This window comes from Anomalospiza imberbis, chromosome 17 (genome assembly GCF_031753505.1).
Source record: "Anomalospiza imberbis isolate Cuckoo-Finch-1a 21T00152 chromosome 17, ASM3175350v1, whole genome shotgun sequence".
In the NCBI taxonomy this organism is placed as follows: Eukaryota; Metazoa; Chordata; class Aves; order Passeriformes; family Viduidae; genus Anomalospiza; species Anomalospiza imberbis.
In genome coordinates this window covers 5,819,232-5,841,634 of record NC_089697.1, presented here as the reverse complement: position 1 = coordinate 5,841,634, position 22,403 = coordinate 5,819,232, and the positions used below count along the sequence as shown (strand labels likewise).

The window sequence follows — 22,403 nt, the reverse complement described above, 5'->3', positions numbered from 1 at the left end:
GGATTGGTAGCAGTGGGAAGAGGTGTTTTCCCTCTGCAGCACAGAACTACAGGAACATTGCTGGTGTTTCACTGATCCCAGTGGAGCTGCCTGACTGGGACTGACCACCAGCACAGGGACAGGGCAGAGCTGACCTGGGAAACTCTCCACTGGTGACAAATCATCTCCCTGACAGCCTGGAGAAGAACTGAATGTTACAAGTTTGATATTTATCAGCCAAAAACAAGGCCATAAATCAGCAGAGAAGTGGCTGCCAGACAGAGGGAGAATTGCCTGTGAGAAGTGATGGCCATGGGGCGAGCACAGAGGGGCCCACAGCTCCAGCCCCCACAGGAAACGAGGATTTGGCAGCCAGGCAGGGGCCATGGCTGCTGCTTTGGCAAGGGGCTCCTGGACTGGCTGGGTGTCATTGCAGAGCCATGCCTGGATAGTAGCCAAGAGCCTGCTCCCACTTCCCGTGCCCAGGGGCAAACCAGCAGGTAGCTCCTGGGCCTGGCTGACTGCACAGCTGTGTCTTTAAGCCCCATTTGCAGCTCTCCTTACCACAGAACAGTAATTTTGGCTCATGCTGACACACACAGAGCTGAAAGGCAGTGCAGAAGGACTGAGCACCACATAGACCTCCAACAGTCAAATGTGGGCTAATCTTAGCTCTCCCTGGTCAGAAAATATCTGTTTCAGAATTATATTTAGGCAGAGAAAGGATCTGTTGGCCAGCTCCTCTCAGGGGATGGGTGAGAGGCATCAGGTTCCCCCTGCAAGTGACAGCCAGCTCAGCCACTGTCACTGACTGTGCAGAAAGACCAAGGGCACTGCCTTAATCCAGCCACATCCTGATCTGCAAAGCTGCTGAGCACAAGGATGCTCCCTGCCCTTCTTTTCAGCTGAACACGGACATGCCAGACCTGTCAAAGCCTAACCAAGCACTAAATAACCCAAAAACCTTTGGGCAAACACTCCCCTGCCCACACTGACAGTGTAGCCCAGCAGCCCAGACTGCCCCTCTTTGGCTCTGAGCATCAACCAACTGTGCAAAACCCAGGAGACAGGGAAAAAAGTGACTACTTCTGATAAACACCTGGAAAGGTGAGAGTACCCTGTGATGGCATTGCTGCTCTAGCAATGGTTCACACCCCTTGGATTACAGAAGGGAAAAGGACAGGGGAGGTTGGAACGACCTGCAGCCACAAATCCATAAATCCAACTGGGCTGCTTGGCAAGGGAGCAGGCTTCCCTCTGGCTGCCAAAGTGCTCCAACCTGGCAACAGGAGAAGGCAGCAATCAAGCTACCAAAGCCCCCATCACTCCTATCAATGAACCCCTGTGGTCTAGCAGGGGTTGAGGACCACAGGCCACAGTCCCTAACAGTCACCCTTGAACAGAAAGGCACAAGGATTTCTCTTTTAATATAAATTTGTTATTTTATTAAACAGGATTAACAATCAACTGTCCAGAATCCAAACAAGCAACTCTTCTTCAGAAACAATTGTTGGAGAAAAATTACCCAAAACCTGTTTCTTACCACAATCATGTCCTTAAAAGTGATACTTTATCTTTTGCTTTATAAAAGTAAGAAAATCACTCTCTCATCTTCATTTACCTATCTATGTGTATATATGCACCACGTACTTCAGAGATGAGTATTTTACTCTGAAGACCAATATGGAAGCCCAGAAAGAATGCAAATACTCCCAGCAGACCATCACTGCTGGCTGAGGCTGGACCAGTCCATGGTCTGTCCGTGGCAATGGTGACCATGGCCCCTTTTCAAAGGCAATTTTTTGGTACAGTATCTTTGGAGTGAGCATCTTGGCAGAGCCCTGGGATGCTAAAGCACACCACACACTCAGGTAAGAAAACAATGGTCTCATCTCTGGATGCACAGCTCTATTGCTTATTGAGTAAAACCACTATAATGCCATAAAATCACTAAGGGATTTTTGGTGAGTTTCTCTGTATAAATTCTACACCAAACTGAAGATCTGACTTCTAGCCAGTGTCATAATTGAGTGAGAGAAGCAATCAGACAGGACCTGAGTCAGTGTGCGACATTGGGTCCAAGTTAATTTACTTATTCAGCCTTAAGAGTGCCTAATGATTGTGTCAAATCAGAAAGAGGGCAGAATTGTTAAACCAGGCAATCAGTCACATTTTCTCCAAATCCTAAACAAAGGTAAGAGGAAGATCAAACTGCAGTTCACAGGAGTTCTCCAAGATGAGTAAAAAAGTGGGAAAAATCCCAGAAGGCAGATTTTGGCCTGAAGCAGTAAAATTAGGTTCCAACTTCCTCTGCATGTGCGAGCATGGTCATGGCCAGCTGTGAGCACAGCTGGGGCCTGAGCCCAAGGTGTGCACTCCTGCAGCAGTGACATTGGGAGGCCTGATGCATGGGAGTTCTTCTCCAAGAAAGGACGCCAAAAAAATTGCATTTTGTTTTAAATGCCCTTCAGACTTGTGCACAGGCAGGGGCACCAGCTTGCAGCTTGTTCTTGTTCCAGTCTTGTTAGTACAAGACTAACCCTGGGTAAATACAGCTGAGACCAGACCTTCCCACACACAGGGACAAGAATAAAGCCTCTGTGTCTGAAAGGGCTGCTTGCTCCCTGCCAGCACTAGCACACCTCTTCCCTGGAAAGGTGAAGATTAACCCAGGCCACAGCCAGAGTTGAAAGTGGTTATTTCTGCACTGCAGGCAAGGGCCAGGCAGGTCAGTGGGACAGGACAAGTAAAACAGGGAAAGAGGGGGGTGAAAACCATAAGGGAGGTTCTTCTGTTTGCATTTGCAGTACAGAAATGCCAGCAGATGGAGAAGGGAGTCAGGCCAGCAGGCAGATCCAGTCTGCTTGCACAGCAGCAGGACAGGAAGCTGGATATCCATTCAGGAGGGAGATTGTGGGGTACAAGTAGGTGTGTGATAGTCTGATTCTGATGAGCACTGTAAGGGTCAACACAGGGCTGCCAGGAATAGAGACTGACTCTGGGCACCTCCTGCCAGTGCTCCCACTGGCACAGAGGAGAGTCAGGCACTGGTGAAGGAGAGCCCTACTCCACGCTGGCTCCCAGGGACGGTCACGATGCGTTGGGGACCATCCCATAGGCTTCGTACAGCTTGTTGAGCAGCTCCTGCTTTTCCTTCTCAGGTAAGAAGCTGGACTGGGCTGCGTTGATGTTCTGAGGAGGCAGAGGGGGAACACAGGGACATTAAGACACATCAGACATGAACACACAGTTGTGCACATCCCAGCTCCTGGCTCTGAGCAGCAACAGGCAAGGGAGAGTGTAAAATTTCCACTCTCAGATTCATTTCCATGGCCTTATTTTATGCCAACTGCTCTGGTCCATCACTAGCAGCAATCCCAGGAGAAATGAGACAAGCACAAAGCAAAGGTCTTTAGATACTCAGGAATTTCTGGGATTTGTACTTTGAGCCTGGTCCTACTTTCCTGCTTACAAGGCCAGAGCAGAATTTTCTGGTTTCTATTAAAAATTCTTCAGCTTATAAAGAAAAAATAGCATGTTGTTCTGGGCTTCACTGAGACACCAGCAGAGCACCCAGCCAAGGCTGACTTACAACTCTCTTGAACTCCTCTTCAGTGAATCCCATGTGTTCCTTCACGATGCCATAGTCCTTGTCAATGGTGGAGTTGAAGATGAGGGGGTCATCCGTATTTAGAGAATAGTTGGCACGATCCTTCTTAAATCTGTAAGGAAATCGGGTTGAACTGCTGGGCAGAACACTGAGTGTGATACTGTGCAGTTCTCAGGGTGAAATGCAGCAAAAGCAAAGACCTCAGGGCTGTCTCTGCAGCTGGCACTGCTGGAGAAAAGCACAAGGCTCAGCTTGTCCCCCCATGGCTCTGCACTGACCTGCCAGGAGTAGCTGGGGTGTACTTCTCATGTCCCATAGCTCAGAGCTGGGCAGGAGGGACAGGACAGCCTCCCCAAGGGACCCCCACACCCCTCCAGCTGCACCAGGTTCTCCCGTGCCAAGGTACATGGATGTGCCACATTGTCCTACATAATTAGATGTGCCTTAGCTTTGTAAAGCAATAAAACAGCTGTAATCAACCCAAAACCTGGTTATTTGAGATTGCATGTAGTTGAGAAGTCTTACTGTATTACGGGGTGTTTGGTGAAGTCCGGAGAACATGCTCCAGTGAGATAACTGGACCAAGGGCAGACCTGTTTGGGGGAGTTAAGCATGAGAACCAGAATCAATCACATGGATCTGAACCCCAGCTGTGGACACAGACAGCTCAGCACACTGGTAAAACCAGATTAGAGCTCTGTTCACAGCTGCCCCTCAGCACTACTCTGACAGAACAGTGCGTGTCCCAGGATATGGATGCAAGGAGCCCACAGGACTGTGACAGGGGCCGTGGGATGTTGACCATGGCCAGTCAGTCACCAACCCTGTGCCAATCACAGTTACAAAACCACTTGCATTAAGCACATATTCCCTCTATTAGTTGGATATGGCCATTCTGGGGAAAAGCAAAAGAAATCCCTACATGCACTGTAACTCCCAGGCATTTCCACCCTCTAAGCAGACTTGCTCTGGTACGGCAGCCTGATTTGTGCAAGGATGAGCCTTCAGGCTTGAGGTGTATAAATCAGTGAATTTATAAATCCAGAATTTATCCTTGGTCACACAAGGATCCATTCTTTCTGCTACATCCCTCCCACAAGCTGCTGTGTGCACCAGTGCTCCCAGCAGCACATCCCAGCGAACAGACAGGTTGGTCCCTAACATTTTTCCTGTGGAGCTTTTGGCATAAACACAACATCGCTGTACACATGGTCAGCACCTGGGTGTCAGGTCCTGTCCCTGGCTGTAGCACAGCCCGAGTGAGGGCTTGTTTTCCACTGAGACAGCACCTACCTGGCTGTCACAGTCCCACCACACATCCTTACCTCAAAATGCATCTTTATTTTCAGCAGCTGCTTGTAGAGCTCAGGGTCCTCCACGACGTGGTATCCATGGCCAACACGCTCAGCCTTCAGGACATAAACTGCCTAGAGAGCACAGGAAAACCACTCAGAGCCTCAAGCACAGCTCAGGCCCTGCCTGCCCCCATCCCACTGCAGGTACAGCCCACACCCCCGGGCTGGCTCCTGGGATGCCCTTTTCCAGCCATCAGGTTGGATCTGTGCCCATTATCTGTTTCTTGGCCCCATGTTGGGCCTCTCCCTGGGGGTTCCCCGGTTGGGGGAAACTCTCCTGGAGCAGTTCTGTGTCAGGAAAAGGAGATGCACGGGGCTTTTTCGGTCTTCAGCTTCTTGTTTATTGTTATCTTATCTGAAGTTTTGCACACTGTCTATACCAGACTCTGCGTGCTGGAAAAGCACCGCAAAAATGGCCAACAATTTCTTGTTACAAGGTCTTTTATGACTAAACTATCCAATTAAGAAATGACACCTAGATTATTTTCCCTTCTAACCCAATAACTGATCCCTCAAAGCCTGCAATGCAGACTTTTCTGCCCAATTACAAGAGATCACCCAAACCCATGATGAAGAAGGAAGAAGGTGAAGAAGAACCACCTGCCTCTGCCCTAAAACCTCCATCTTGTTCCCATCTAGAACACACTAAAAATCCCAAAACCTAAATTTCTCACCCAAGTGACATGCTATGCTACTCTCTATAATCTATTTCATACTTTTGTGGACTCTAGTCTATCCTGAAGTCTTGGAAGCTTTCTCCAGGAGTGAGGGTCAAAGTCAGTGCTTGTCTGGGGGCCAGGACCCCTCAGAGCAGATAGAGAAATATTCCCTGTGCCCTGGTTTCCCACACCCATGTACCCAGGGTCACTTTGCTATGGATATGGGGAGGACTTGGATGCCTCTGTGCCTGGTGCAGGGCACGTCACACCCTGTCCCTCTCTGCCCTGAGGCAGGAACTCCTCCTACCTCCTTGACCATGGCAGCCGGGCCGGCCTCCCCAGCATGGACGGTGCGATGAATCCCACACCTCTCAGCTTCCTGCAAAACAAGGGAGAACGTGCTCCTGTCCCATCACCTGCAGCAAGGACAGCAAGCTCTGAGGCTGGCACTGCTCTCGGGGGCACAGCAAGGCTCCTGTGCCAAGAGCCCACAGATCACGAGCCTTGCACTCCAAGGGCAGCAAGAGCTCGGTAATGTCACATAGAGAGACACTTAAAAATCCTGGTTATCTTCCACTGGAGCCCAGCCAGGCTCTTCACAGGCTTTTAACCCTGGGTGAGTTCACCACTGCCTCCTCTCCAGACAGCAGGAAGCTCTAAGCTCCTCTTCTTCTACCCACCTGCCTTTCTGCATGAAACTTGCAGCAGTTCCATGCTTTGGAACTTCTACATTTTTGGCTAGCTGCAGCCATATGCGAAGGTGTTGAAGCACCCCAGGGCAGAGATGAAGAAATGCTCTGACACTGTAAGGGGCTGGGGGTGGAAGCAGCCAAGCCCTAAGGACCCTGTGAATGCAGCTTTGGGTGCAGCTCCATGATCATCCTGAAAATTTCTTTGTCGGGGGTCACAGGCCACCTGGGCTTTGGGAAGCCATGGAGCCTGGAGGGAAGCCTGGCTCCTGCTTTGCTGGAGAAGGGCCACCCTGCTGGGAGCAGCAGACAGGCTGCAAGCCCCATCTTGCAGCAGATGCTCTTCACAGATGTTCCTTCAGGGCTCTGCACTCAGGAGTGTTTTCCAGTTACTTAATATGGATGGGAGGGGGGTGTTGCATCCTTCAGACAGAGGAGGCTGGACCTGGGTACTGCTGGCCCACCAGGGCAGGATGAGACTGCCTTCCCATGAGTTAATGAACCCCTGTTCCCGTGTCATTGTCTACGATCACCCCGTTCACTCAGCACAGCAGTGCACACCGGCCTTGTATCAGCTCCCGCTGACGGAGTGAGGACCCCAAGGAAGCCCCATGTACTTTCAGACCTGAGCACTGCTTGCAAACCACCACCCTTTTTGTTAGTGATGGTGCACAACCTTCTCCCCCACTGATGGTGCGAACTAACAACCCCAAATTTCCACCAGCAAAGAGGAGTGAGGCTTTCCCTTCCCTTGGAGCCACTGCAAAGGCTGAGGTCCGGTGAGAGCCTGGGATCAGGCTCCTGAAGCCATTCCAGTGTTTGCATTTGAGGTGATCAGATAAAAGCCCTGCAAATGTGCAGCTTCTGCTCTGCTCCTCGGGTGATTTCTGCCGAACTGGAATGGCCAGTCTCTTCCACCCTTGGCTGTGCTTTCACCAAGCCCCAGGAGCCAACAGCAGTGGGGTGGGGGTTGATTTGGGCTCCATGCCACTCATGTCACACCCACAGTGTGCCAAGCCCCAGCTCTATGGCCATGTTTTAGCAATGATGCCTGCCATTAATAATTTGGGAAATATAAACAAATACTTTTTCTATTTAACTGTTTTTAATAGCTGCAACGAATTTTTAAGCTGTCCCAGCTGTTTGCAGTTTGAAAGGTGTCCCTTCAAACACATCCCCTCGATATATATTCCTCTTGTAATTTCTTCTTAAAAACTTATTCCACAAACCTCATAAGCCTTCTTATGCTCAGAGTAATCCTCCACCTTCAGGGTCTCATCTCCAGCCAGGTCAACAGCCACCACAGAGTCATTTTGATACTTCTTGCAGAGCTCCACCACCTCTGGAGACCAGCCTGGAAGAGGCAGCACCAGGATTCAGGAGGAAGCATTCATAAGGGTCACACCTTCAGCATTTTTCTAAACAAATCATGGTCCTATAACTAGAAGGCTAGAGCTATTTTCTTTAGTCTTTCTCAAAATTTGATGCTTAAAAAGAAAGCTAGCAAACTCCTAGAAAGCTCTGTCATTTCTGTGATCTTCAGACAGATAAAAGCTGTCAACTGACCAGTCTGTTATCAGTGAAAGGGAAATCAAATGCATTCACCAGCTATAAAACTGCTCTCATCATGTTCTTCTGTTCACTTCAAGCAGGGGAAAAAATTAATTTAAAAACTTCCAAGCAGTGGTGACTGCTGCAGTTGGCTCTAGGTAAGATGAACTGCACTGCCCTGGGGCTGTAATGTGATGTGTTGGAGAAATCCCTCAACTCCTGAGCTTTCATCCCTTCCCTGGCTGGGCAAGGTGAGGGTAAAGGCAGAAACTGCCTCACCAGATGAGCTGTGTCAGGGAGGAGATTGGGCTGGGAGGGATCTCTGGGGGGCCCCTGTACTACAGCCTGTTGTAGGGCATTCTTGACTCTCCCAAGGATTCTACTCCTGACAGGAAGGAGCTGAAGTTTTATCTATTTGCCATCAGTGAAAAAGAGACTAACAAGTGGCAAACAACTGCTTGAGAGTTCTCTCAGATCAGGACAGATAACCTCTGAGAGAGAAACTGCATCTACCAGCTCACATAGCACTTAACCCTAGCAGAAAAGCCAAGAAACAGAGATAAACAGTTGTGTTAATAATTAACAGGCACCTTCTGTGTACAGAAAATCCCCAAATCATATGAACACACCAGAATGATGTGTGCAACTTCATCATCTCTTTTTTTCCCACAATTTTCCAGCTCGCTGGGTTAGAGTCATTATTTTATTCACAAGTTTAATATGAGACAGTTCTGGCTGGTATCGCTTCCTTTCTCTCAACAGTTCATTAATTACAATTAGGGTGGCTTCTCACTGTGCAGCACATCCTGAATGCACTGCTAAAGACTCTTTATCAAGCACACCATTGGCTCTGGGTATCAGCTAGTGCCCTATGAGAATGCCACCAGCAATCCCTCCTGCAGTGAAGTGCAGGCTGCACACACCCTCAGATGCTCCTGCCTTCACCACTTGTGCACTGGCAGGGACTGTAACTGCAGATCACTGTGACTGTGCCTTACAGCTCTCCAGTTTCTACAAAGAAAAACATTTTTTCCCTAGAAACCAGAAATACAAGGATCAAGTTTTCAAAGTATTGTTTGGTGGTGACTGTGCAAGCAGGAAAAAAAAAGAAAACTCCACTATCAAATCTACCAAGATTCTACCAGCTTCCAAGAACATAATTTTTCACATTTCTAGACACAAATTAATCATGTACTCACTAGGAAAAATCTTTTCACCATCTACCCTACTAAGCCTAAATAAATCTGGTGTGAGATATGAAGATACTCAGAATAAAATCTTCACATAAAATAGCTACTGTAACACAGCCTCTCGCTGGCTGCATCCTTCCCTAGAGGAAGATGCTTGTGAAACTCAGCAGCCCATTGAAGTGCTGGTAATTGGGTTTTCTTCCTATTCTGGGTCACGGCACCTGTTACCAACAAAGTTTTTCATCAGAGCTGCTGATTTTATAAAAAACATTTTATATATACCTTATATTTATACCTCAAGTATATCTGGCTTGTGTTTACAGCTTAACTCAGCAGAGACTGGCTGCTGCCAGTGGATTCTCTGGCTGCCCCATGACCCAGGCTAAGGAAGGAACATCCTGCTGTAGGACCATGAGCAGGGAAGTGCGAGATGTCATGCCTGGTCCTCCTTCCACAACCATTTGCTCTCAGAGCTCCAGTCACTCGTGGCAGATGCAAGTGCTCACTGTGCCAATGGCTTTCACTGGCCCAAGGTGAGCTCTGGCCTTTGTGCAGGGAGCAGAGACCACAGCTCCCCCAGGAGAGGACAGAAGCTCCCCTTTTGTGCCTCTAGCAAGACCCTTCAGATACTGGTTGTACCCACAGACCCCCACTCCTGTATCCAGCAGATCTTTGCCCTACAGTGAAAGGAGCAGAGGACCCCCAGAATCTCCTCAGCACTGTCTGGTGCTGCACCAGCCCCACAGACTGGGGCTGTCCCCACATTCCTGCAGGGCCCCAGCCCCAGGGACGTCCCCCCAGCCCCAGGGAAGGGAGCAGAGCAGCAGGGCAGCTGCAATACATTACTTGGCATATGGCGCATGCAGCATAGAATAGACCTGGCTTTGATGTGGAAATCCCTTTCTCCTTCCTTCAGTCCCTGATTTACGAGCTGAACCACTTCGTCTGGAGTGAGGTCTCCCCTGCAGGGAAGAAAAGCCATCAGCAAGAGGCCAGACACTGCCAGGGAGACAGGCAGGAGCCACAGGTCCAGCCCAGCATCCCCACGGGAGGACAGGCTGCCCCAGGCCCCACTTGCCCAATGAGACCAGGCAGAGCCCGAGAGCACCTTTTACACCCATGCCACGGCCACATTTACCAGGTACCAGGCACTGAAGCAGGCACAGATGGCACCAAGATTCAGAAAGGCCTTGGGAAACTGGGTGCCCATCCTGCCTGAGCAGAGGAATCCCCTCTTTGCCAGAGCATCTCATTAGGGCACACAATTCTCTGCAGCCAGGCAGGGGCAAGCCCAGGGCTCAGCACCTACCACAGCACACTCTGGGAGGGGCCCCAGAGCCCAGCACTGATTTAATGAGAGGCACATATCACAGAGGGGATGACATGAAAGGAAGGGATCAGACCACCAGCCCTCTCAAACACCACCCACCACCTCTGCCAGCTCAAACTCCCATTTTGTGGTCAGGCAGTCCATATGTGGACATTTCTTTCCCTCTCACAGGGAAGGGCTTCAGCCAGAAGGTTGAGCACAGCTGCTCTGCACATGCAGAACTCAGTGCCCAGAGCAAGGGACATTAAAACACTGCAGCACACAGAGGTGTTTAAGATGAAAAACCCTATTGATGGGAGAGAGAGGTGGAAGCATGTTGGCTCTCACTGCATGGGAGGAGAAAGGAGGTTTGTTACAGCAGCCTTTGAACGCACGGTGGCTGACTGGCATGGGGATGCCTTCTCCATGCCCAACCAGCCACCCACCAGCTCCCCAGCACAGCAGGATCACTCACTCAGTTTGTCCCCAGGGGATGGGAGCCACACCAGAGTTGGCCAGTAAGTGAGGGCTGTACCGGACCTCCACGTAGGTGACTCCTTCCTTTGCTTTTGTTTCCACAAACTCGTAGGCAATTCTCTTCACCGCCTCACGGTCACCCCTGCAGGGATGGCAGTGGGACCTCAGGGATGGAGGGCCCACAGGGGACCTCCAAGGCTGAGCCAAGGGATCCTGCCAAGGGTTGAGGGGGGAAAAGCAAAAGCAGGGTACTTACGCAATGGCAGGCATGTAGTAATTAAATTTCTCTAGAAACTCGGGAAGTGACAGTGGTGTGTCATAGCTGATATACTTCAGGAGCTCCTCAACAGTATTCCCAGGGAGAGGGATGCCTCTTTTCCTGGAAACGAAGTCACATGTTACTGACAGGGAAGGTTATCACATTTTTAATCAGTCCATTTTATACACCAATTGCATCCAAAGCTGACAGCATCAACCATCGTTTCCTCACAGGAAAGATACAGCACACACTGTCCTTCCAAAATCTCCTCACGGATGGAGCCCTGAATCTCAGCAGAGAGGAAGGCGATCCAAAACACAGGCTAAGCACAAACAAACCAAAACACAAGCCCAGGCTGACCCGGCAGGAACACAGCCAGGGCACATTTTAAGCTTAAGAAGGAGTTCGTCTAAAGGGGCTCTGGATTATTTCTTGGCACCTCCTAGACCTAGCAGCAGAATTGCCAAAATTCTTTAGAAGAGTTAATTTCCACTTATGCAGGCACAAAGGACTAAAAAATCAAGGAGATGCTTCAAGGCCTGGGATCACACAGGCAGAAGTGTCGTGGCTCATGGGTTTGGTGCCAGCAGCTCCTGCGAGCGAGCTGCTTCCTGAGCCCAGCATCCTGGTGGCATCTCCTGTGACAGGAACTCCTCCCACACAGGAACAAAGGACAGCCACTGCTCTCACCGAAGGGACAGACACGCTAATGCCCACATAAGTGCTTCCAAGAGGGAAGAGGCCATCTTTCCCAGGAGCAGCTGGAATTCTGAGTGGGTGAAGGTGTTCCTGGGGTGGTGACAGCTGAGATCGAGGAGGCTGCCAGCCAAGGGTGCTGCAGCTTCCTGAGCAGGCTTTGCCACCCCCCTCCCTCTGGTACCCTGCACAGGCCAAAACAAATTTGGAATAATAACCAGACATTTGTTTTTAATCCTCTTTCCTGCCACAACGAATTACAGCTGATTGATGGAAGAACTCTGCTAATAGAGACAAAACACCACAGACAGCTTTAGTGCTGTGCTGCCAGCACCCATCCCAGCGAGCCATGCAGGGACACAGACCAAAGGACCCCGCTCCTGGGCTTGGTAAACATTGCTCCTTCCCCACTCAGCCAGGAAGGAAACCAGCCCCGTGCTCAGCCCTCACATACAATCTGCACAGATTAAGTTGCTGGCACTCAGCAGGGAACACTCATTGCTGCCAAGGCATCGGTTTTCCTCCCTGCCTTGCCCTTTCCATGGCACTGACACATCAGTCTCTGCTCCAGGAACCGACTTGCACCTTCCTCCACCTGCCACGGGAAAGTTTCCTACAGCAAAGCCACTTCCCTGACCTCTTTCATGTGCTTCCTGAAGCAGTGCCTTCCTGCAGGCATCAGTGGCAGTGCTTTGGGATGATCCCCACTGGAACCACGCCTCTGGATGAGGAGATCTGGTGGGTCATGCCAGTGTGGCTGTTGGAGCTGCTGCTGCCCCACCCAACCCTCCTTGTAGGTGGGATTCTTCTGGAAGCAAAGTGGCCAGAGGGGAACATGTTTGTCCTCACTGCCACCTCAGTGTCCTGCCCAGAGCTCCCTCCAGCCACGGGCAGCACCATGCACACCATCCCACCACAGAAGGGCACCTCTCCTGGGGACACCCAGTCCCCTTGAGGGGTCTGTCACACCTCTGAGCCCTTTGGCTGAGCAGGAATGATGCAAAGACTGACCCAGACCTGACAGAATTGGAGACACAGTTTCTAAAAACAGCTGAGTTCATCAGTGCACTGCCCAAGGGGGGCTGTGCATCCCAGCAGCTTGGGGCTCTGTCTACATAGTCAAACACCACCTAGCAAAATTATTTCCAGCGTTTAACTTTAAAAATAGACCACAAGCAGTATTCTGTGCCCAGGGTGAGGTTATTAAGGCAGTCAGACTCCTACAGCCCTCTGCCCTGCCCCACTGGTTTGTGTGTGAGTGCAAGTTTTAGAGGCCATGAATAGCACAGCCTTGCTCCAACCGAGGGCTGGCAGCCCAGGGGGATGCCAGGGCTGTTTAAAAATAAGAGGGAACTCAGCACACACTCTGGCAATGAAGGTTTCTGCCCTAAGAAAGGATCCTGGCACAGGATCCCCAGACAGCCAGTGCCTCCTGGGTTTCAGGGCTCCTACAATTCTCCTAGGGGACTACACTGGCATTTTCTGTTTGCAGGCAGAGGGACCCAGCAGAGCCTCAGGGAGTCAGCACCAACTCTTCTGTTCCTTTGGACCTGTATTATAGCCCTGCAGCCCACCAGCAGGAACCCTGAGCTCACCATGCCAGCATCCAGCAAAAACATGGGATGGACAGCCCTGACCCACTCTCCTTTCTCTGACTACACAGCAAAAAGTATGGCCAGGCCCTGCAGAAAAAGCTACTCCAGAAAGAATATTACTCCCTAGGACTGCACTGCCTTGGAATCTGCTGGGCTCTCAGGATGCTAGAACCAGTTCCCATCCTCCTCAGAACTGACTTCCTCCCCAAAATACCAGAGCTGTGCTTAAAAGCCATTCCCCGAAACCCCTACCCCTTGCCACCTTCTTGATGTCAGGGTATCAGTGACAGCTGGGAGAAATCTTGTTTATTTTGCTTACAACTGTGGAGCCAGGCCCTTGCACAGGTTAATCATTCACCCCATGCTTCCCACACCATCTACACTGAAGGAAGATGCACATGGGCTCTGTCAAGGAAACAACCTCTCTCTAAAGCACTGCCAAGTGCTTCCCTGGGTCACCCCCACACCAGCGTGACCCCTTGCCTGCTGACCCCAGGCAGACAGCCTGGGATTCAAATGCACATGGCAGCAGGGCAGGCAAGGGCACCCAAGCTGGTTTTTCCCCTCAAACCGTGTAGCAGCACCACCACCACCAATACAGCACTCCTGGCCTGCTGCCATTCCACTTGGTTTTGCGATTAGGAATGTGGAAAAAGAAATGAGAATACAGCACCTCTGCTGTGTCCTGGGTACACTTCAAAGGCAGGCAGCTCATTGAGACATCTTCTGGACTTTTCTCATGGTGGCTCCTCTGAACTTGCCCTGCTCACAAACCCATGACCACCTCAGTCACACTCCTGGCTAGCAGGGAAGCCCCCCCTGTCTTTTGGGGTGTGCTCAGTGTCCTCACACTGTGCAGCCAGGTCTGGGCAGAGACAGAACCAGCACCAGCCAGGTTTGCTGCCTGCAGGAGCTCCTCTGTCACAGACCTGGAGAAGCAGAAGGGAGGATGCCTTTGTACTGCAGCTCCCAGAGCTTATTTAACCCCACAACTCACTTGCCAAAGTACAAGATGGTCTCTGGTCTGATGGCTCCATCCAGGTGGACGTGAAGCTCTACCTGCAATAAGAGAAATGGGTCAGGTACTCTTGAGCTGCAACAATAATTCAGAGAGAAGTAACTGGTGCTCATATGGGTATAAATGTAGCCAATACAGGGACAAAGTCATGACCCATAAACGTTTCTTAAATATAATAATTATAAAGTTTATTTTTCAATATCTATGTATTGTCTAAGTATTTTGCTGCAGCTCACACATTTAATGAATCTTTAGAAATTCATTCTGTTTCCAGTAATTTTGAAGAACTGCCCTATCTTTATTTAGAGTTCAGGAGGAGTGAAAAAAGCAAACTCCAAACACCTTGACTTTTCCGTTTGCTTCCTCCTTGAAATCACAGGAAGCCAAACCCTAATTAATTTGCTAAGAGTCATTACACGAAAACTTTGACTTCACTTCCAAGAATCAGCTCCTGATGGGTTGTTAATTACATGGTATTATCAGGGCTTACAGGCTCTCTAATCCTACAAAAGGGGTCAGTCCCACAGCACAAAGGTGCTGTAAAAAAATAATAATAACAAGTTGCCCCATAGAGCTAACAAGGTTTCAAAATAAAACACTTAAATTTTTACTCATTAATAATGGGACAGTAACTCAGGTCTTTTCACTCTGAAGCCCTATTTCCCCCACTATTGCTGAAACATTGGATTTTGGAGAAAGAGAGCCAGAAAAGCAAAAGCAAGCTTTTTCCATTAGCCAGCTGGGGCTTTTGGAGGAACATGACAAATGTGATTTGGAAGTCGAATTGGGAAGGAAAATATTAGCTGTAAAATGTTTCAGTTAGATATCCATCTTTCCAGAAATGTTTTCTTTTAAGTAACAGAATAGTCTACAAAATACATATTTGATTTTATTGTATTTTTAAAGGAAACTGTAGATTAGAAACTTAATACACAAGGTTCTTTTTAGTTATAACATCGTGGACATTTAGTTACAACATCTATGCATTTTCCTGCATAGATGATAGCTGCAGGGTGCCAAGGGTAAGAAAGGAGCAGGATTCAGAAGAGGACTGGATATTTGCATGGGTAACTAAACTACCCAGGGTTACTAATTAAAACCCATAAACCCTCTGGCGTCAGGGTATGTATCAAACAATAACCACGAGGAGCTGGGAGAAAACTGAGTAAGCAGTGCCTGCAAGTGTCCAAGAGCAGGTGACGTGAGCTCCTGGCACAGGGCTGGCAGTGCCCATCTCTGGGGCGTGCACTGATGCCCAGGAGCTCGCTCCCATCCCCACACACAGCCCTGCACACCTGCCCTGCAGGCAGAGGCACCTGATTCACTGCCAGGGCTTTCACTGGCCACTCCTGCTGCAAAAGGCAGGGCAGGGACAGTGCTGGGGCTCAGGCCATCTCCACGTGATGGCCAAGAAGCTGCAACTGAAACACTGGTGGGATGCAAAACGCAGGTGGGGCAGGCTCAGGATAGATCAAACGGCTGGTGGCAATCAGCTGGCCCAGGGGTCATGGATACGGCCACAGACACCACTGATAGCAGATTGTAAAAACACATCCCTGCCACTGCTCCTACCCTTAAGATACCATCTGAATCTACAGAGGGGAAGATTTAAGAAGGGCAAAACCTGATCTTTCCCCCTTCCTTGAGTTATGCAATCCTGCTTATGAGGACTAATGTCCTTCAAAGCAGCAAATAAAATAACAGGATACAAACATGGTCTGCATGCCAGATGTGGATGCCTGGCATGTTTTCCACTTTTGAGCTCCAATTCTTATTTCAAAACCATGCAAGATCCACCCCTTGAGGTATTCAACAGCCCTCATGACTTTCTGATGGAGTTACAAGCTTGAAATTTGCTTACATTGGATTGAGAAACAAAGCAACCTCAACCTGTTGAGGTCTTCTCCCTCACTTTTCAAGTGTTTCCTGCAAGAACATCCCAACATGACATTTCCATCAGTGAGAAAGCAGATTCCATGGCATCCTTCATCTATGTAAGTCACCTCCTCCTGCCTCTTCTGCAGGTCAGATGCTTGTAAAGCAGCGAGTTCCTCTCCAATATCAGCAACAGGCTCTGTGTCCCCTGCCAGCCTTTTTTTTTTTTTGTGTCTGGAGACACTTAAACCAAGTGCTAAGAAACCCGTGTACAATGCTGTTCAACCCAAAAAGTTTTGGGTTTCCCCAAGACCTGTGCTTGAGAGCAGGGTTTTCTGCAGCTGTGAACTATTCTATGCTATTCAGATGGCCAAAGGACATTCAAGAGAAGATGGAAGTGTGCCTACAGGGCTCCAGATAAGGATGCAATCAGCAGAGGCACAACCCAGCAGCTCATCTGCTCCAGGCACCTTGCTTGCAAACCCTGAGGGCTTCCAGGTCCGTGGGAGGCTGCTCAGCGCAGATTACATTTCAGCTCTCTTCCTGCGTGTTTGTTTTGGGTAAACAAAGCACAAGTCTTTTCCACATACAAATGGGTGACACGACCTTGCCTTAAGCCAAGGAAAGTACCCAGATAAGGATGAAAGAGTTTTCTCTGAAGTGTGGCTCCAGAGGACAATGCCTGAACAAGCAGAAATTAGGTGAATGCAGCAGCCCAGTGCTTCTTCCAGAGCTCTCTGCTCCTTAGTGCATGTGGTCTCCCACCCAAAACCTTCCAAGTTATTTGTAGAGAAAGCATGAGCACATACATTATATTGGGATCTCAACACCTGGTGAAGGACATGAACAGCACCACAGGCTGCATCAGCACTGGGCAGCAGCCTTCAACCATTCCAGGACCACTGATAATAGAATCACAGAAAGGTTTGGGCTGGAAAGGAGCTCAAAGGTCATTTAGTTCCAAGCCCCCTTGCCGTGGGCAGAAATGCCACCCACTAGACCAGATTGATAAGTTCCCTTCTCACAGCCCAGCTGGATGTGGCACCACCTGCCCTGATGAAGAACAAGAAAGCAGCAGAACTCTCCAACGCTTTCCTGAGGAAGGAGCTTTGTTCTTCTCCCACGTACAGTGAGGACCCTCAGGACCAGCTTCAGTCCCTCCTGCACCTCCACTGACCTCCCACCAGCACATCAAAAACCCAGAGTGTAATGCAATAAAACTTTTAGTTTTGCTCCAGACTTGTTGAAAGGCAGACAGATGGGTTTCAAAGAACGTTCAAAAGGCTGTAAATTGTGTGTCCTCAGCACAGACCGCCACCAGCAAGGCCATCAGAGCAAACCCAGCAATTTACACTTTTATGCAAAAAAAATTTTGCTTAACCATGGCACATGACTCATTAGTGCAGATATCAGCAAGTTGGCTCAGATTTTTAAAAAGGAGAAGTCTTAAGAGCTCTGGCTTGACTTCTCTGGAAATATTGTAATGTTTTCTTTGAGATGTAATAAGCTTCAAAAATAAATTCAAACACAAAATGAAGGTCTCAAACAAGTATGTTCCAGTCCAAGATCAAGTCTGATTATTTTCATTTTAGTGAAATTAAGGGGGAAAAGTTAGCCAAACATTCAAAGTATTTTCATCCACAGACGACCCAACACAATTTCTCTATTATGGTTTGATCAGTGGACCATGGCAGAGCAGTTACCTGCTCAGCTTGCCCTTTATATGGCATAAAAAGGGCCATTCAAGCTAAGGCACTTGAAGGATTTTCTGTATTACGTGGTGTTAGGGTCTTTTTAAAAATATATACAGTGACCAAAGTCAGTCTGCCCCTTTTATTGTGAGGTTTCCAGCAGACGTTAATAGATAATCAGGCAGCTGATAAAGTTGCATCATTTTAAAACCCTTAACAGTGATTTTGCCCAGGATTATTTATCAGCCTCTTGAAATGTGATGATTTAGGCTTATTCTATTAATCTCAATGACTGAAAACTAGGGTAATTACAGCTGTAATTTGTCAATTATTTGATAAGCATGACAAATCACTGCAAAAAACAATTAACCATGTTCCCCAAAGTCTGGTTTTAAGGAAGTGTGCTGTTAGGAACAAAGAGTTCCTCATCCTAAGTTCATCTCAAATGCTCATTTAGAAGCAAGAGATGAGAGTAGCTCAAGAGAGTTGTGAAGTGGAAGTAGCACAGCATTATCCTCAAACCTGAGGACACCACAAATGCACTTGGGAGATGTACCTGTCACATGCTGTAACGGGTGAGCCTTTAAAAGAGAAACATGGGAGACTACAAGCCCCACAGAGCTCCACTGCAAGAAATATTTGTGCTTTCTATGCATCTGGACAATGATTGATGGGTTTGGTGGATGAAGAAGAGGAGGATGCTCCAGTGCTGAGCAGCCTTTAGTACCCCACTCCCAGCACCAACTACACCACTGACCTCAGTGTGATCTCCTGGTGACATTAATAGGTGATGGTGGCTGTGTGTCATCACAGGTGATGGCTCCCATGGGGTGGCAGGGCCATGTGCCCACCAACCCATCACAGAGTTCACACCCACTCCTGGCTGGAGCAAGGCACCGCTTCAGAGCAGTAAACAGAGTCCTGGCACTTTGTGCAGCACCAAGACAACCTCTTACTGCCACCTGGATCTGGGAAGGTTATCCAAAAGCAACCCTGTACTCCATTATTAAAGAATTGAGCACACGAGGTACCATTGTGTAAGGTTTGGCTTGAGCTCAGCGCAGTCTCAGCAGCACCAGGCTCTGACCGTGCCAAGTCAGGGGTCAGGCTGTGCACAAGAAGTGGACGAGCCAAATCCAGCATCATCCTTGACACACCATCGTGCTCTCGCAGTCCCCATGATAGGCAGGGAGAGTCTGCAGTGCTACAGGGAGTGGGGCAGGACGTCCACCCAGACCCCCTGTGTACAGCCAGCACAGGCACCTTTGGTACCACCCAGGCTGGGTCAGCAGCCACTCTTCTGTGAGAGGTGACACACACAGTGTACCCCGCAGGAACACCCTCCCCCTGCCACCTGATGATTATTAAACGAGCTACACCAGTTGTTGGATTGAGTGGGCTGACCCTAGAAACCCCTATCCCATTCTGCTCTCCACAACATGGCACACGGAGCTGCAGGAGAAGACAGCCACATGTCCTGAAGCCTCCAACATGGGGCTGGCCTACAATAAGAGGGCAGTAAGCAAGGACACGGTCTCTACTCTGGCTGTGGAACAGAAAGGTTGACATCAAAGGAACATCAAACTTCTCTGTTCTTTTATGGCCTATGATAAGCAGGGTTCAAAGTTGTCCTGCCATAGCTCCCTGTTCATCACTGCAGTCACTGGGAGTCAGCGAGTTCCTGAAAAATGCAGAGGCAGCCCCAGCCCCACATTCAGCTGGGGCAGAACCTGCTCCAGTTACCAGAAACATCTCTAAAACACAAAACTGATCGTTCCCAATGGCAGAGGATCCAGAGGAATGAATAGGGCTCAATAACTGACTTCAGGCCCATTTTTTTCCCCAAGCCTGACTTAGCAGGTTCACAGGACTGAAAGGGACTGCCTGAGTCAGGAAAACCAGTCCTATAATTGCCAATAGCCAGACAACAGAAGCCTGATCTTAGCAGTCAAACCCTGCAGTTTTTCCAAGGTATCCTTTTTCTCTTTGGTATCCCAGTCTCCCATACACTGGGAAAGTGGAAGCACAAATGAAAGAAGAACTTAAGTTGCTTCTCTCGACCAAAAGTTTAAAATCACCGGAGTGAATCAGCAGCCTTTTTTCTTAGTGGAGCTGATGAAGTACCACCATCTCCCAAAACTGAAGTGGACTTAAAAAGGCTTTAAACCATTAGCAGCTGCCAATGCTCCCTGGATTTTGGTATCAAGGTTTGCCTGCCATTGCATGGATCAGGTTCCTAGAAAGGGAACCACAGTGATGGAATCAGACCTGTGCACACCACCCTTTCCGAGTATGTGAGACCTTCCTGGTGCAAACATAACTGAGAGATAAACGGTTTGGGAGTGGAAGAGGATGCAAACAGCAGCAAAATCTCCCAATCCTGCCATGTTTTTGGAGACAATCTTCTTCTCTGGAAAAGCCACAAGCAGTTGCCACCACTCATTCTCCCAGGACAGAACCACAACTCTCACATCACTTTTCTTGGTCTCCTCTGCCTTGACTCCTACTTTCCCACAAGAGCCCAACCTGGCAGACCTGCTCCCTGTACAGCACCTTACCCAGACCACAGCTGAGAGCTGAGCCATCCTTCAGCACAGGCTCTTCCATCAGATACAGGACTATTGCTAACCACAGATGTTTCATCTTCTTCCTCCCCTAGGTTACAGTCTAGATAATAAACACATTACCGTATGGTCCTGCTAGAGATGTAGTATACAGGATGTGGAGAGAGTGAAAGACTGGTGTCTGCTGTCAGAGAGTGCTCCAAAGTGGTGTCATGGGTATCTGAGGAATAACTGAACTAAATGTGTAAGAGAAAAAAAAAAAAAAAACCAAAAAAAAAAAACCCTAAAAAACCCCCAAAACAAAAACAAAAGCACCCAAAGCCAACAAAATCAACCCCCAAAACAAAATAAAAAACACAAGAGAAAAACATCTGTTTTAGCAGACTACGATAGTGGTTGGGATGCAGGGCCCTTCAGAGCCTGCCCCTTCCCCAGCCAGGCCACCTGTGCATCCCCAGCTCGGCGGAGCCGTGTCCCCGGCCGGGCGCTGAGATGAGCCTGACCCGCATCGCTCGGGCGGCGGGATGTGCGGGACGCCGGACACCCGGGACAGCCCGTGCCCGTCCCTGCGGGGAGCACCGGGCCGGGTGACAGCGCGCACGGAGCGCTGTCCCGGGGGACACATCCCCAGCGAGCGGCCCGGCCGTGCCGCAGCTCCCAGCCGGCTGCAGCCCCGGGGTGCGGAGAGCAGGTGCGGCCGCTCGGCTGCGGGGCACGACCGGAGCGCGGCACCTCCGCCCCGGGCACGGCACCTCTGCACCGGGCACGGCACCTGCGCCCCGGGCACGGCACCTGCGCCCCGGGCACGGCACCTCTGCACCGGGCACGGCACCTCTGCACCGGGCACGGCACCTGCGCCCCGGGCACGGCACCTCTGCACCGGGCACGGCACCTGCGCCCCGGGCACGGCACCTGCGCCCCGGGCACGGCACCTCTGCACCGGGCACGGCACCTCTGCACCGGGCACGGCACCTGCGCCCCGGGCACGGCACCTCTGCACCGGGCACGGCACCTGCGCCCCGGGCACGGCACCTCTGCACCGGGCACGGCACCTCCGCACCGGGCACGGCACCTGCGCCCCGGGCACGGCATCTCAGCCCCGGGGCACGACCGGAGCGCGGCACCTCCGCCCCGGGCACGGCACCTCCGCCCCGAGCGCGCCGCGTTCGCCGCTCCCGTGCGCAGCGCCTCGGTGCCGGTGCACGCCCCGTTCCCGGCCCTGCGCCTCCGGCAGCGCCGCCAGCCCACCTTGGGTCCCTCGAAGATTCTCTGTGCCCGCTCCATGCTGCCGCTGCCGCCGCCGTTGCCGCCGCTCTGCCGCCGCCGCTCCGCGCCCGGCCCGCCGACCCCGCTCGCCCGGCCCCCGCCGGCCCCGCCCCGCGCACGCCGGGCCCGGGGCAGGCACACAGCGACCGAGCGCTTCGGCTGTGGGCAGTGCTGGAGTGCATCTCATTCCTCCCCCCTGCCATGGGCAGGCACACCTGCCGCTATCCCAGGGTGCTCCAAGCCCCGTCCAGCCTGGCCTTGGACACTGCCGGGGACCCAGGGGCTGCCACAGCTTCTCTTAGCAGCCTGTGTCACCCTCACCATTCTCACAGGGAAGAATTTCTCCCTCACATTTAATCCAAACCCACCCTTCATGCAATCCCAGTCGAGTTGCCTTCAGGAGCTACTCCTCTAGCGATAACAGTGGCAGAAAATGGGACTGAAAAAAATGATAGCTCGGCCTGAAGAACAGGAAAACAATCTTCAGCTTTGATTTCAGTCTTTAGCCAATTCAACAATGTTTGTTTTAACATTTCCTGCTCTCAAACCTGCTGCTTAGTGACTCACTTTAGTCTGATGGCTTTCAGTCCACCACATCTACTTGCAGCTCCTGCAAACTC

The 22,403-nt window shown here is 50.4% G+C and overlaps 1 protein-coding gene across 1 annotated transcript; it reads right to left on the bottom strand.

Moving 5' to 3' along the window:
- Positions 1–1,395: 1,395 nt before the first annotated feature.
- Positions 1,396–21,839, bottom strand: ADA (adenosine deaminase). Its single transcript, XM_068207571.1, has 11 exons — positions 21,766–21,839; positions 14,367–14,428; positions 11,076–11,198; positions 10,818–10,961; positions 9,880–9,995; positions 7,522–7,646; positions 5,911–5,982; positions 4,915–5,016; positions 4,115–4,182; positions 3,572–3,701; positions 1,396–3,171 (listed from the first exon to the last, which is right to left on the bottom strand). The coding sequence occupies exons 1-11, from the start codon at positions 21,799–21,801 to the stop codon at positions 3,070–3,072; spliced, it is 1,080 nt and encodes a 359-aa protein (XP_068063672.1). The 5' UTR covers positions 21,802–21,839; the 3' UTR covers positions 1,396–3,069.
- Positions 21,840–22,403: the final 564 nt, after the last annotated feature.